Raw genomic sequence first — 12495 nt, forward strand, 5'->3', positions numbered from 1 at the left:
AACATGGTCACCTCCCGATGATGAAAGCCTTACCTCAGACCCAACATGTTCAACATGGCATAAAATAAAACAAGACTTACACCAACCATACAAACGCTCGTAATGAAGCTTGACAATCGTCACCTCTCCATTAAAAAATTCGATATCTGTCTCAAAGCAAAGAGGTTTAAGACCATCAATAGTAACTTGCACTCTCCCTCTGTCAATATCCACATCTTCCACCACCCCCAAAGCCGAACCAATATCTCTGAATGTGGGTTCCGCCCAGAACTGAATTGGCACATCCAATACGCGAATCCAAAACTTTAAGGACGATGGATAAGCCGTGTCCACCACTTGAGTCCACCAAACCAAAGAAACCATCCAAGAATCAAAATGAAAAGGCTCCTTCTTCATAACCTCCACGATGTCAGCTTCCTCGTCAAAATCAAACTGGAACTTCCCCAAACCCAGCTCAGCACCCGCAACTCTGCCCTCCAGCTGCCAAATCCGCGGCATCATGATCAGCAAGGACTTCATGTCTTGGACTTGGGGGTTAAAGCACCGCCCAATGACCGTCTTAGAGTAACCCGCAATGAGAGCATAATTATCAAAAAATGAAATCTTGATCTTCCGTCTTGTCCGTGAAGCATCCTCCGAAAAACCAGCCAAACCCTTCACCACAAGACCACTCTGAGGCATGGCAAGACCAAACGAACACAAACTAGGAACAACAAAAGAACTTTTCGGCAAAGAACCGAGAAAAGGATGGATTCCACGTAACACTGCCAAACCCAACTTATAGGCAAGTCGAGACCAGAGAGGAAATCGAAATAGGAAAGCGAGATCAATTAGATATGATCTGATTCCGATCAAATACAGATCTCATTCAAAAATCCCCCAACCCGAAAGACAGATCTTCACCAGATCATGCTCGATGTCTCCCAATAAATCCTTCTCTTTCCAAAAAACCTCAGAAACCATATCGCACCCATAAAAAATCATCCTCCTCTCGCTGTCCGAAGAGAAAATAAACATAGAAACCGTGATACACCAAAGATCCCCAAATCGGAGATCCGCTCCACCGACATCCCTAAGATTTTTCCAGCCCATGGATCCCCAATATCCCGAAACCAGATATGGATAAATCCACCAAAGAAAGAATCCCCGTAAGCAGCACTCTCAATCTCCAACAGATCCGAAAAAACCAAAGAAAATCCCCATTCTCCTACCAGACAAGCCACCCGGATCATCCGAGAATCAAAACCCTAGTATCGCCCTTACCATCACCTCTCTTTCGTTTTCTCGTTTTTTTCTGGTTTCTGACTAATTTACAATCCAGTTCCGCATTAATTAGAAAATTCAAAATTACTTTACTTAAAAAAATCCACACATTTTTTTTTAACGTTGAAGTGCTCATTAAGGAAAGTGTTCAGAACAAGAAAGACCCAATACAATACTGAAAACATAAAAAAATTCAACATATTCATTATAGGAGACTGTAAACTATGCAAGCTTCCTTCTCAATCAGCTCGTTCCTCTTCTATCCGATCATGTAGCCATGAAGGCCCTCCTAGAGCAAGATATGAAGTGAGCCTTCCATCTCTAGTTACGCTATGAGCAATATCCCTAGCCAACGAGTTGGCTTTCGGCGAGAAGAGTTTAAAAGTGATCTCCCCCATCGCTTGTATTACTCCCGCAATCTTCCCTACCTGAGATCGATATTTCGGCCAATCCAATGGAAACTCCAAAGCCTCTAGAGCCGCATGACAATCCGACCACACTTCACATGAATAGATCTGGAGGGTATAAAGACTCTGCAGACACCATAGGATACAACTCAATTCTGCTGAGATCTGATTCATCCTTGGAAGGAAAGCATCCCTAGCATGAAACTGCACATTCCCTGCATCATTTCGCAAAATCCAAGCTCCACCACAATAATATGATTCGTTAACCCAGGCACAGTGGACATTGCATTTTAGAACCCCTGAAGCAGGCTTACTCCATCTTGTTAACCGCAGTAAGATCCGTTGTTGTTCACAACTACTTCCTTGCAGAACCATACCTCTAATGTTTCCAATGTTGTAGCTATCAACACATGGGGATCTTGAATTCTTCCTGAAAAGACGAGTACATTATTTGCTTTCCAAATTTCTCATATTATCCAAGAGATCGCATTCCTGAGGTTTGCCGGTATGTCTCCTCTATTCATGAGCTGTAAGAGATACTTCACGTTTTCTGCAGCAGTATTAGAAAAACCTTGAGTCGACAAAGGAAGCAGTGAAGCATCATAACCCTTGTTGCTAGATGACACTTAAATAGCACATGCACAATTGTTTTCTCCTCAACTGGGCATTCTTGGCATATAGAATTTTCTTGAACACCATGATTACCAGACAAAGGTCTCCATAGTAACAGTCGAATTTTTGGTTCAGTGTGTGTATCCCAAATCCTTGTCTTCATCTCATTCACGGCTCTGACCCATTTGAAAGGAAAAAAACTTTCTATGAAAAAAATCTAACTAAAAAAAAAGAAAAAGAAAAAGAAAAATCGGTTCAATCGACCAACAAGTTTGAACCATCAACCACAAAATGATCCGGTTTAATATCCGGTTAAGTTTACAAAACATTTAGTCTTCGCGTTCGATAAAAACCTAAAACCCTAAAAAATTTCAATCAGAGACTTTGGCATTCGAAACCTCTCCTCGAAGCTACAATGAGCATCATCGCAGGCTCGTACGAGAGATTCATTTGGGGTTTCAAGCTTAAACCCACCAAGCACGACGCCGATAACCAAACCCTAATTCTCACCCCTCTCTTCTCTTACCCATCCCATATATCCCCAATCACCACCGTCGCTTGTTCTGGTCCCGCCGCTGCTTCGGGCGGCTCCGACGATACAATCCACCTCTACGATCTTCCTTCCGCTTCCTCCCTCGGCTCTCTCCTAGACCACAACCACACAGCCTCCATCACTGCTCTCTCCTTCTACACTCCTTCTTCACTCTCCTTCCCTCGTAACCTCATCTCCGCCGCCGCAGATGGCTCCGTCGCTATATTCGATACTGATCCTTTCGTTCTTCTCAAGTCCTTTCGTCCTCATAAGAAGGCGGTTAATGATTTGGCGATTCATCCTTCTGGGAAGCTTGCTTTAGCTGTTTATCGTGATGAGTTCTTTACGATGCTGAATCTTGTGAGAGGAAAGAGGAGCTTTTGCTGTAGGTTAGGTCATGAGGCGAGTCTTGTGAAGTTTGATCCGAGTGGTGAAAGTTTTTTCATGGTTGTGAATAATAAAGTTGGAGTTCATCAGTCTGAGGATGCTAAGCTTCTTCTTGAGCTCGAGAATCCGAGCCGCAAACGTATACTCTGCGCTACTCCCGGGGAGGTACTCTTTTGGAAGCTTTACTTTCTCTTATCATTCCTCCCACAGTTGCATCTTTAGTCTCTTATTCTTTGTGCGCAGCTTTGAGATTCTTAGCTTGTTGTTTATTTGGTTTACTTAGATTGCTGTCTAAATTGAACTCTAGCTGTTGTTGTTGTTGTTGTTGTTGTTGTTGTTGTTTCTTTAAATGCTTAGTCCTATGTTGCCCAAGTGTACATTGAGTAATGAGTCGACCTTTTTGAAACCATGAAAAGAGATTAATTTAAGGCTTTCACCCCAAGACTATGATAACTCTTTTGCGAATAGCTTATTGATATATCAATCTATAATTCTATATGTCCTTTTATTGTGCAGACAGATGAATTCTTTCAACATAATTCTGCTTCTTTTGCTCAATGGTGTGTTCGGTTTTAGTTTATGTTGTTGTAGTGTAAATTTCAGAAGCCTCCAAACCGACTTCTTTGGCTTACTAGTGTTCTTTCGGTTTCTTATTGATATCGTGTTTACGTTTTATTTTTGGAAATGGGGTTATGATTTTGATTCATAGACTTTTATTTCATGGCTAAAATGTTTGCTTAATTTGCAAACAGAGTGGAACTCTGTTTACAGGTGGTGAGGATCGGGCTATAACAGCTTGGGACACAAATAGCGGGAAGCTTGCTTATTCAATAGAAGATGCTCACCCAGCTCGAATCAAAGGTATTGTTGTGCTTACCAGGAATGGAAGTGACGGCTCCTTGGAAGATCCATACCTGATTGGTTCTGCATCATCTGATGGGATCATACGTGTTTGGGACGTCCGAATGGCGGCTAAACAGAATACAAAACCATTAGCCGAGACGAATACTAAATCAAGGCTTACATGTCTTGCCGGGTCAGCTCTTAGATGTGAGTATATTTCTCAGTTCGAGATAACATACAAAGACAATCATCAAACTCCTACAAGTTGTGACATTATGGTTCTTTATCTTTTTTTTTTTTTTTTTTTTCTTCTGTTTATCCAGCTATGAGACGGCCACAGATTGGAAAGCAGCAAGCTCAGAAGTCAGACAAAGGACAAGAGAACTGAGGATGAGAGCTGATCTGAGTGTTTGTTTATTGACGAAATGTCAATTTTCTGATGCAAGTTTTGGTAGAATCTTAAAAGTACGAGCCCCACTAGATTCTTGTCGAATTACAAATTATAAACATTAAAACCATTTTACTATTATCATTTACATGAGTTCATTATGTTTGTATTCTTCTAGTCCTAACCGGCTTGTTGGGTATCCTAAATAGTTCAAACCTCACATTAATGATTATTGCAATATCACAATCAAGATTGAAGAGTACGATACATATGTATGTGTGACAATTAGAACGCCATGGAAAGTTTTCTTCAATGATTATTGGGATATACTGAGTAAAATGCAAACATACACGACATGATTCTAAACACCACAATCTTGTTCCAAATAAATGAACGGCTGATATCGAAATGAGCATGAAGACAATGACTCGATCAATACTGAGTGGTGTTGTTGGGGATTTTGCCTTGTTTCAACTGGGAGAGAGCATATTCAGCAGTACGGATGAGATCGGCAACATTGTGTTTTGAAACCTCCTCAGAGCCAAACAAGAAGATGGTCCTAACCTCAGCTTTCTTGGCAAGTCTTGACGCATAACTAAGCTGCAATTTTGGCGAGTTGATGCTCCTAAGTAGTTGTCGGTACAAAGAAAGAACTTTTCCTCTGTTCTTTGCAGCCTCTTCTGCCGTTAACCATAACAGACTCGTCATGGCTTCGTCCTTCGGAATAACAATGTCCTGCGAACAGGGAGAAAATGTTCATTGGGTAATTTTGTCAAACACTTGGTGCGCAAGAACAAAAACACACAAAGCACGCTACCGCAAATGTCAAATCATTAACGATACATCACCCTAGCAGTTCGATATCTATATGTATGATCGATTTCAGTACTAGTGTAGTCTCACATCCGATCTAAAAAAAACAAATAAGAACGATGACTTGCCTTCAGCTGTGAGAGATTGTCACCGAACGGCGAGGATCCAGCGAGCGAGAGTGGCCGATTCGGGACTAAAGAGTAAATAAAACTAACTTCTTAGTTCTTAATTAAAAAAGGAAATATTTACACTCTAGAAGCCTTTTCTTTTTTCTTTTTTTCTTTTTTTTTTTGTCTGGAACAAATTTTAAGACTTTCAACAAACAACAAACCTCAAATTTAAATTATGACCAAAATTAAAATGGGAAAAATGCTAAAAAAATCCTGAAATTATTTTTATTTAGACGTTTAATATCCAATGGTTTTGGATTGGAATAAAAATACACCAAATAATAAAGATGTGTTATATAAAACCCAAAATAATTAGTTTTGTTATTTTCATACCCACGATTTTTCAATAAATGAAAAATCAAAATTCTAATTTTACCCCTGGTTATCTAATTAATTATTAATTTTATATAAAAAATCTTGGTTTTCTGTTAACCATATCAAACCGAGTTAACCGGTCTTTAATTACTCTTAAAACCGTTTCTTCAACCTTCCGCTATCGGGTTGGATATTTTTTGATCAAGATGGAGCAGACTCGATCGGGGAACAATTCTGGGCGAGTTGTTGTGTTCATTTTTATTTTTTGGATCATACAAAGAAGAAGAAATCGGTGATGGGTGAGATTTGCGGGATTATTCAGTAGCAAGAGTTTCATCGGAGTTAGAAGGTGAAGAAGTTTCAAGCTTCGTTTGGCTCTCTTCCATGGCGTAAGATGATTCACCTCCTCAAAGTTTGTATCTTTTTTAACATCTGATCAAAGGAGGGTTTGGGGTTTTGGATTTGATTTCTGAGTGTTAAAGTTTCAATCTTATTTTTTTAAAGTTGAAAAATTTGGGTTTAGATGGTGTGAACGGGTTTATAGGGTTTGATTATGTGGATGGCTACTCGATCTAATTCTGGGTTCGAGTCTTTGAGTTCTATAAAGAGCCATCATGCTTTTAATTACCAAACTAACAACTCTTCGAATCCTCTTGATTTAGTTTCTGGTTCCAAGCTTGATACTTCCATGGTTTTTTTTCGAGTTTATGGAATTTCCGATTTCTTCTTCTTTGTATGATCCAAAAAAATAAAAATGAACACAACAACTCGCCCAGAATTGTTCTCCGATCGAGTCTGCTCCATCTTGATCAAAAAATTACCAACCCGATAGCGGAAGGTTGAAGAAACGGTTTTAAAAGTAATTAAATACCGGTTAACTCGGTTTGATATGGTTAACAGAAAACCGAGATTTTTTTTAATATAAAATTAATAATTAATTAGATAACCAGAGGTAAAATTAGAATTTTGATTTTGTTGAAAAATCGTGGGTATGAAAATAACAAAACTAATTATTTTGGGTTTTATATAACACATTTTTATTATTTGGTGTATTATTATTCCAATCCAAAACCATTGGGTATTAAACGTCCAAATAAAAATAACTTCGAGTTTTTTTTAGCATTTTTCCCAAATTAAAATAAAGCTTCAAAAATTTCCATTTGATTTTTCAATTATAACACTGACTATCATTTTCATAGAACTTAAAACAACACGAGATTTGTTCCAAATTGCTGCTTTCTTTTTCAAAGATAAGGGAACAAAACTAATATAGAGAGACAATTGTGGTACTTCTGTTCCAAGCTTATACGTGACAGAGACACTCAACATTTTTACAATCTTAGATATATTCTCTATAGCAAACCATTCAAACATTTTGAGGTGTACTTTGTCTCCTATCTTTACTCCAAAAACCTAAACTCCCTGTTCCACTCGTCTTTACGATTAATGGTTTCATTCTGCAGTTTCCGCAACTGACTTTCCTTTCTTATCTACTACAGTTGCCCGCTTCTCCAGAATCCCAAGTTGGTTTTGCAACACCTACCGCGAAAACAATTTGATTGTAAAATCTGACCTGCTTACGAAAAAAGGTAGTTTATGCGCTAAAAATATCAACGTACCTCTATTTGGGACTCAAGAAATTTCCTCTGTGCTTCTACAGGAAGCAATGAATAACCTTGAGACCTTCATATGTCCGTCCAATCTTAAGTGTTAGTTAATCTTGACCATCATTTATATAGTGGATGATAACACAAGTTACAGAAAAGAAAAGTTATCCAAGCTAATTCCAAGGCCTAACATGGTATATTTAAGACTGTACAAGTGAATAAAAAAGACATGACAGAGAAACTGACACCATAATAGCTTAAGCTACAAGACTCAAAAAGACACTAACTAAGATCATGTCTGAATATATTTGGTTATTTCTTTGGTAGCCTTCACACATACCATACTAGTGTGTTTGCAGAAGATGGATAAACAACGGATCTCCCATACATGGAGGCTGCAGAAGCAGCAGCTTGCAACCTAGCTTCGTGCCTGCTCATATTCTCACTGGCAGCAGTAGCTACTGAAGATCCCTGGCCATCTGAACTGGAACTACCGATTCCTGTTCGAAGCGAAGAGCATCATTAGTCTCAATGTTTCACAAACCAAATATAGGATTCACCTTCCGGACACGCTGGGTGCAGATGTCATTTGCCATCTCAAGAGACAATTAAAATTGGGAGCACAGAGTTCCAAATGAAATATATTCATTATGAAAATATGTATGAATAGCAAGATCGGTACCCTGCTGCAGGGATTGTTGGTGTGGTCCACGGTTTCCAGAAGCTGCTGATGTAGCACTCTCAGCTGGCACAACCAGCGCTCTGCAGGTGGGACATGTGTTTTGTCGTTCCAACCATGACCGAAGACAATGCACATGAAATAGATGGCCACATACTAATTTCTTCGCTGAGGTCATTTCTTCACGACATATGATACAAGTGGCATCATTTCTGCAAACCCCAAATTAAAAACTGTGATTGATCTAGCAATGTAAGCATAATCAAGTTCAGTAAGCTTAAAAGATATTTAGAATATCTGGAAAGATAAACCTTCTGGGAATATCTGGAACTTACGAGCTAAGTTCTTCAGGAGTTGCATCAGGAAACCGATCATTCATATTGGAAGTGATTTTACGATATCGGAGGTAATCAGTCACACGAATCTTGAAGTTTCTGAACGTTTCGTAGAGCTCTCTTATTAGATGCAAAGGAAGGCCATAGTTCCTATGCAATAAAAAGGTGATACTCGAATTAGGATACAAAAACTACAATACTAAAATGCCATAAATTGCAAAAAGAGAGACGCGGTAGATGTATTGTTTTGGCTTGCTGGCTGCTTATTATTTCTCATTTTGCTGATTGTTCATCATCTACAAGTAAATCTATGAACGCACCAATGTAAGTTACATTATGTAACCAAGAGAAGACTCATTCATTGATGGAAATAAGTGTAATGATAAAGTTATGCAAGTAACTCTTGAAACAAGTATCCAGCAATAAAAAAAAAGATAACGCGTTGTGACATACTAATATCAGCATGTTAATGAGTCAGGATTCAGACGTATATGAAGTAAAAACTTACATGAATATCATGAGGAAGAAGCAGAGATACATGGACAAGTGAAGCAAGTCACGGACGAGCTCCAGATAGAAAGTATATACTGGTTTTCCTTCCCATTGACCTTCCTTGAGCATATCCGTGACATAGAAGGCATACTTTACAATAATAGAAAGAGTTGTTGTTGCAAGAATCATATACCTGCAACAGAAAAATATCAACGAAGTCTTGGCTGTATGATGCAGAGTTCATTAAGACAATAATAAAAACAAACAGTTAAAGATTGAGGTACTTCCACATGCATGGGTTTTGATGGCATATTATAACAGAAGGATACATAATACTAAACAATATGCTAATATCATAAAAAGAAAAATCCTCAAACTTGTGATCACATATGTATGTTGAGCTATGTTCAAATATCTTTCATGCTTGACAGCTAGGTAAGCGTTTAAGGCTAGGGGATTGATTAAAGCAAAATCCTAGTAAAACGAACAATAATTAAAAGGCCTGCAAGTAGGGGTCATAGAAAACATGTTTTTCAGGAGAGTAATAGTTTCTCGTATAGTCCGACGTACACCTAAAGAAAGAGCTCAAAGAAAAGTCAAAACTATAAACCACGTACGTACTCTCCCTCAACAAATCTTCCACTCTAAATATATGATGAATATGATTCCAAACCCAACAAAAGTATGTAGATGGGTGACAATAAGTAGAAAGGAAAAGATCACTAACTCAAACGTGAAGAAGACAGACATAGAAGCTTTCCGGGACTGAATCAATTGCCGCATAGAAGTATACGTAAGGAGGCCATCTAAAAGCAGAAGAAACACCATAAAGGAAACAATACGAACATGAGAGAGTAAAGTAACAGAAGGAGTAGTCTCAATATACTCGACTCTCTTCTGAGCCATCCAATGCAAACCCTTGATCAACAAAAGAGTCACAACCAAAGAGATAAAACCAACAGAGAAGTCCTGTCGAAAAATAGTGACAGCAAAGAGAATCTCCATGAGTTCTCTCCACGCTTGCTCATTCAAACGCTCAACCTCAGCTTCTCTAAGAGAACCCAGAAACACAATTTTGACAAGATTCCATAAACTGAACATTAGAACCAAACCCATGTTCAAAAGAACCACCAAATTGATCTTGGACGTCGATAGATACACAGCCGCTGGGTAAAATTGACCTCTGGTACTGAAAGCATGGTAAATCACAGCCAATGACGCGAGGCTACTAACTCCTGCGTAAACCTTTAGCTGAATCATTTCCTTCAATCTGCTTCACATTATACATCACAAATAAGGGTAAGTTTTTTTTTTTTTTTTTTTTTTTTTTGGAATAATCTCATGATTTAAAAAATTGAGAGGCCTCGATCGAACACAGAGATCAGGGGAAGAATGAAAAACGTACATGAAAGAAGGAATCACGGTCGAGCTAGAGAAGGTAAGAATCAGAGAGAGATAATCAGATAATCAAAGGCTTGAGCTTTCCATTTGGAAAATAGATATATCGCGAGCCAAAGGAAACAAGGGAGAAGAAGAACAACTCTTGTCGACTGCGTATGCATAGCCAATGATTTTACGACGCGTGTAAACTAATATATTATATCCAACGGGTTAGTCCAGTCCAGTCCAGTCCAGTCTAGTCCAGTCCAGCCCAGCCCAGCCCAATTCGCTGTAAATTCAGCAAAAAGTTTACTCAAGTTGAACATTTGGTGCAAAACATGTCAAGGTTAGTAATCCTTTATTTTATTTTTTGAATGTTTTAATTTTGTTTTTTCTTTTTGAATTCTAAGGTTTTAATGAATCAGAATTTGTATGTTTTCAAATTTTAATTTAATGGGCCGAGAAAATTTATTTAATGGAGTTTTCTATAGTGTTTCACATCTATAAATAAGATAATCATATATGGATTGTGAAAATACCGTAAACTAAACCCTAAACCCCTATTACGAAACTTTTATGTTTAAAATTTTAGAATTTACTGAAGTCTAACATATGAAACTTCTATTTTCTTAATTTTAAAATTTTATAAAGTCTAAAATATGAAACTTCTATTGCTTTTTTTACACCATTCACCATTCGTATACTAAACCCTAAACCCTATACTATAAACCCTACATGTAGTCAATCTTTAATGTATAAAACTTTTGTTAAAGATGATTTATTTTTTATTTTAAAGTCTAAAATATATAACTTTAATTTTTATTTCACTTTTACACCATTCACCATTCGTATACTAATTTAACCCTAAACCCTATACTCTATACCCTAAATTTATATCTCAATGTTGAAAGCATTGTAAACTAGTATATAAAACATGAAATTGACAATGCAAAACTTATAACAAATTAACTTTAAAGTATAGTCATTTTTTAAATGTAAAGTATACATCTGAAACTATTGAATAAAAAACAAACTTTAATTTTACATTATAGTCAATAATCTTACATGTAGTCAATCTTTAATGTATAAAAATTTTATTAAAGATAATTTAATTTTAAAATTCTCTAAAGTCTAAAATATGAAACTTCATTTTTTATGTTATTTTTACACCATATTCCAAAATTAATACAAATAAACCAAACAAAATATTATACTATTAACATATTATTATTTAAACAATTATTTCATTGGCTAATTCATTAATGTGTGGATCACCAAATTCTTTATATCTACTGTCGATTATATGAAATCTAACGGTCATCAATATACTCTTACTTAATCTCATCCTTCTTACTTTTGTACATCTCTGTATCTTTTTTTTTGTCTCCTTAATCGACGCTTCAAACCCAATAAACTCAATCGAAGCTTCATTGACGCTTGAAGTTCAATCGATTTCATTCATTGACGCTTCTCTGCCGAATCTAAAGGTTTTTTTTCCCCTCTCTCTCCCGATCTTTGTTCAATCGATTGTAGTCCCAAATCGTTTAATTTTGGGTAAAGTTCTTCTTGTTTAATTTTGGGTATAGATCTTCATTTTTTCCCTCTTTGTTCAATCATTTAATTTTAGATATAGATCGTCCTAAAATTCCCTCTTTGTTCAATCGTTTAATTTTAGGTATAGATCTTCCTTTTTTTTGGGCAAAAGGTATAGATCTTCCTAGGATTCCCTTTTTCCCCTCTTTGTTCAATCGATTGTAATAGATCTTCTCTTCTCGTTTTCAGGTTTTGGAGCTCAAAATCTTCTCGTTTGCCTCTTTGTTCAATCGATGGTGATAGTAACAGTTGTAAATTTTGATTGAATTAAATTGCTTTCTTTTGATTGTAAAAAAAAAAAAAAAAAAAAAAAAAAAAAAAAAAAAAAAAACCTATCTAAACAACTATCATATTTATCAATGCAAAAATGATTTCAATGGAAGCTAAAAGAATTATATGCAGCCTCCCAGCAATGAACGTTATACCGAAACTCAGACAATAAAGTGAGCAAGATCAAGGAAGTGATGCTACGGTGATGTGAAGGAGATAACAAAGCTAAAATATAAACTATCTCTTGCTCACCTAGGCTACTTAATACGCATCGAGAAAGACGAATAAGACATTGATCCACTGTTCAAGAGATGTTTCTGAAACCTCCAAAACAAACACCCAAAAGAAGAAAAAGGAGGGTCCTCACAAGCTGGCAAAGGGTAGTTTTGATACCACACTCCCATTCTTC

General features: G+C 37.0%; 4 protein-coding genes across 4 annotated transcripts; 1 reads left to right on the forward strand and 3 right to left on the reverse strand.

The window, feature by feature from the left end:
* Positions 1-1502: 1502 nt before the first annotated feature.
* On the reverse strand, positions 1503-2045 carry LOC147943825 (uncharacterized). Its single transcript, XM_087512378.1, has one exon. It carries the CDS (start codon positions 2043-2045, stop codon positions 1503-1505), a length of 543 nt encoding a protein of 180 aa, XP_087368504.1.
* A 568-nt stretch (positions 2046-2613) lies between these two features.
* On the forward strand, positions 2614-4603 carry LOC104787489 (uncharacterized). Its single transcript, XM_010513085.2, has 3 exons — positions 2614-3366; positions 3954-4251; positions 4368-4603. Exons 1-3 carry the CDS (start codon positions 2698-2700, stop codon positions 4430-4432), a joined length of 1032 nt encoding a protein of 343 aa, XP_010511387.1. The 5' UTR covers positions 2614-2697; the 3' UTR covers positions 4433-4603.
* A 35-nt stretch (positions 4604-4638) lies between these two features.
* Positions 4639-5510, reverse strand: LOC104787490 (uncharacterized). Its single transcript, XM_010513086.2, has 2 exons — positions 5374-5510; positions 4639-5167 (listed from the first exon to the last, which is right to left on the reverse strand). The coding sequence occupies exon 2, from the start codon at positions 5138-5140 to the stop codon at positions 4865-4867; it is 276 nt and encodes a 91-aa protein (XP_010511388.1). The 5' UTR covers positions 5141-5167; positions 5374-5510; the 3' UTR covers positions 4639-4864.
* Positions 5511-6948: 1438 nt separating this feature from the next.
* Positions 6949-10409, reverse strand: LOC109124546 (ERAD-associated E3 ubiquitin-protein ligase HRD1B). The gene is made up of 8 exons (XM_010513087.3): positions 10249-10409; positions 9571-10113; positions 8860-9036; positions 8352-8501; positions 8020-8228; positions 7678-7837; positions 7350-7413; positions 6949-7269 (listed from the first exon to the last, which is right to left on the reverse strand). Exons 2-8 carry the CDS (start codon positions 10101-10103, stop codon positions 7183-7185), a joined length of 1380 nt encoding a protein of 459 aa, XP_010511389.2. The 5' UTR covers positions 10104-10113; positions 10249-10409; the 3' UTR covers positions 6949-7182.
* Between the last annotated feature and the right edge of the window lie 2086 nt (positions 10410-12495).

The sequence above is a fragment of the Camelina sativa genome, chromosome 5 (assembly GCF_030686135.1).
Source record: "Camelina sativa cultivar CO46 ecotype springtype chromosome 5, ASM3068613v1".
Taxonomy (NCBI): Eukaryota; Viridiplantae; Streptophyta; class Magnoliopsida; order Brassicales; family Brassicaceae; genus Camelina; species Camelina sativa.

Coding starts and splice junctions, on each gene's coding strand:
- LOC104787489 (XM_010513085.2), top strand. CDS start 2,698: ATGAGCATCATCGCAGGCTCGTACGAGAGATTCATTTGGGGTTTCAAG. Junction 3,367..3,953: donor TCTGCGCTACTCCCGGGGAG/GTACTCTTTTGG, acceptor ATTTGCAAACAG/AGTGGAACTCTGTTTACAGG. Junction 4,252..4,367: donor TGCCGGGTCAGCTCTTAGAT/GTGAGTATATTT, acceptor CTGTTTATCCAG/CTATGAGACGGCCACAGATT.
- LOC104787490 (XM_010513086.2), bottom strand. CDS start 5,140: ATGACGAGTCTGTTATGGTTAACGGCAGAAGAGGCTGCAAAGAACAGA.
- LOC109124546 (XM_010513087.3), bottom strand. CDS start 10,103: ATGATTCAGCTAAAGGTTTACGCAGGAGTTAGTAGCCTCGCGTCATTG. Junction 8,229..8,351: donor ACTCCTGAAGAACTTAGCTC/GTAAGTTCCAGA, acceptor TGGGGTTTGCAG/AAATGATGCCACTTGTATCA. Junction 7,414..7,677: donor TCTGCAAACACACTAGTATG/GTATGTGTGAAG, acceptor GGACATATGAAG/GTCTCAAGGTTATTCATTGC.
- LOC147943825 (XM_087512378.1), bottom strand. CDS start 2,045: ATGGTTCTGCAAGGAAGTAGTTGTGAACAACAACGGATCTTACTGCGG.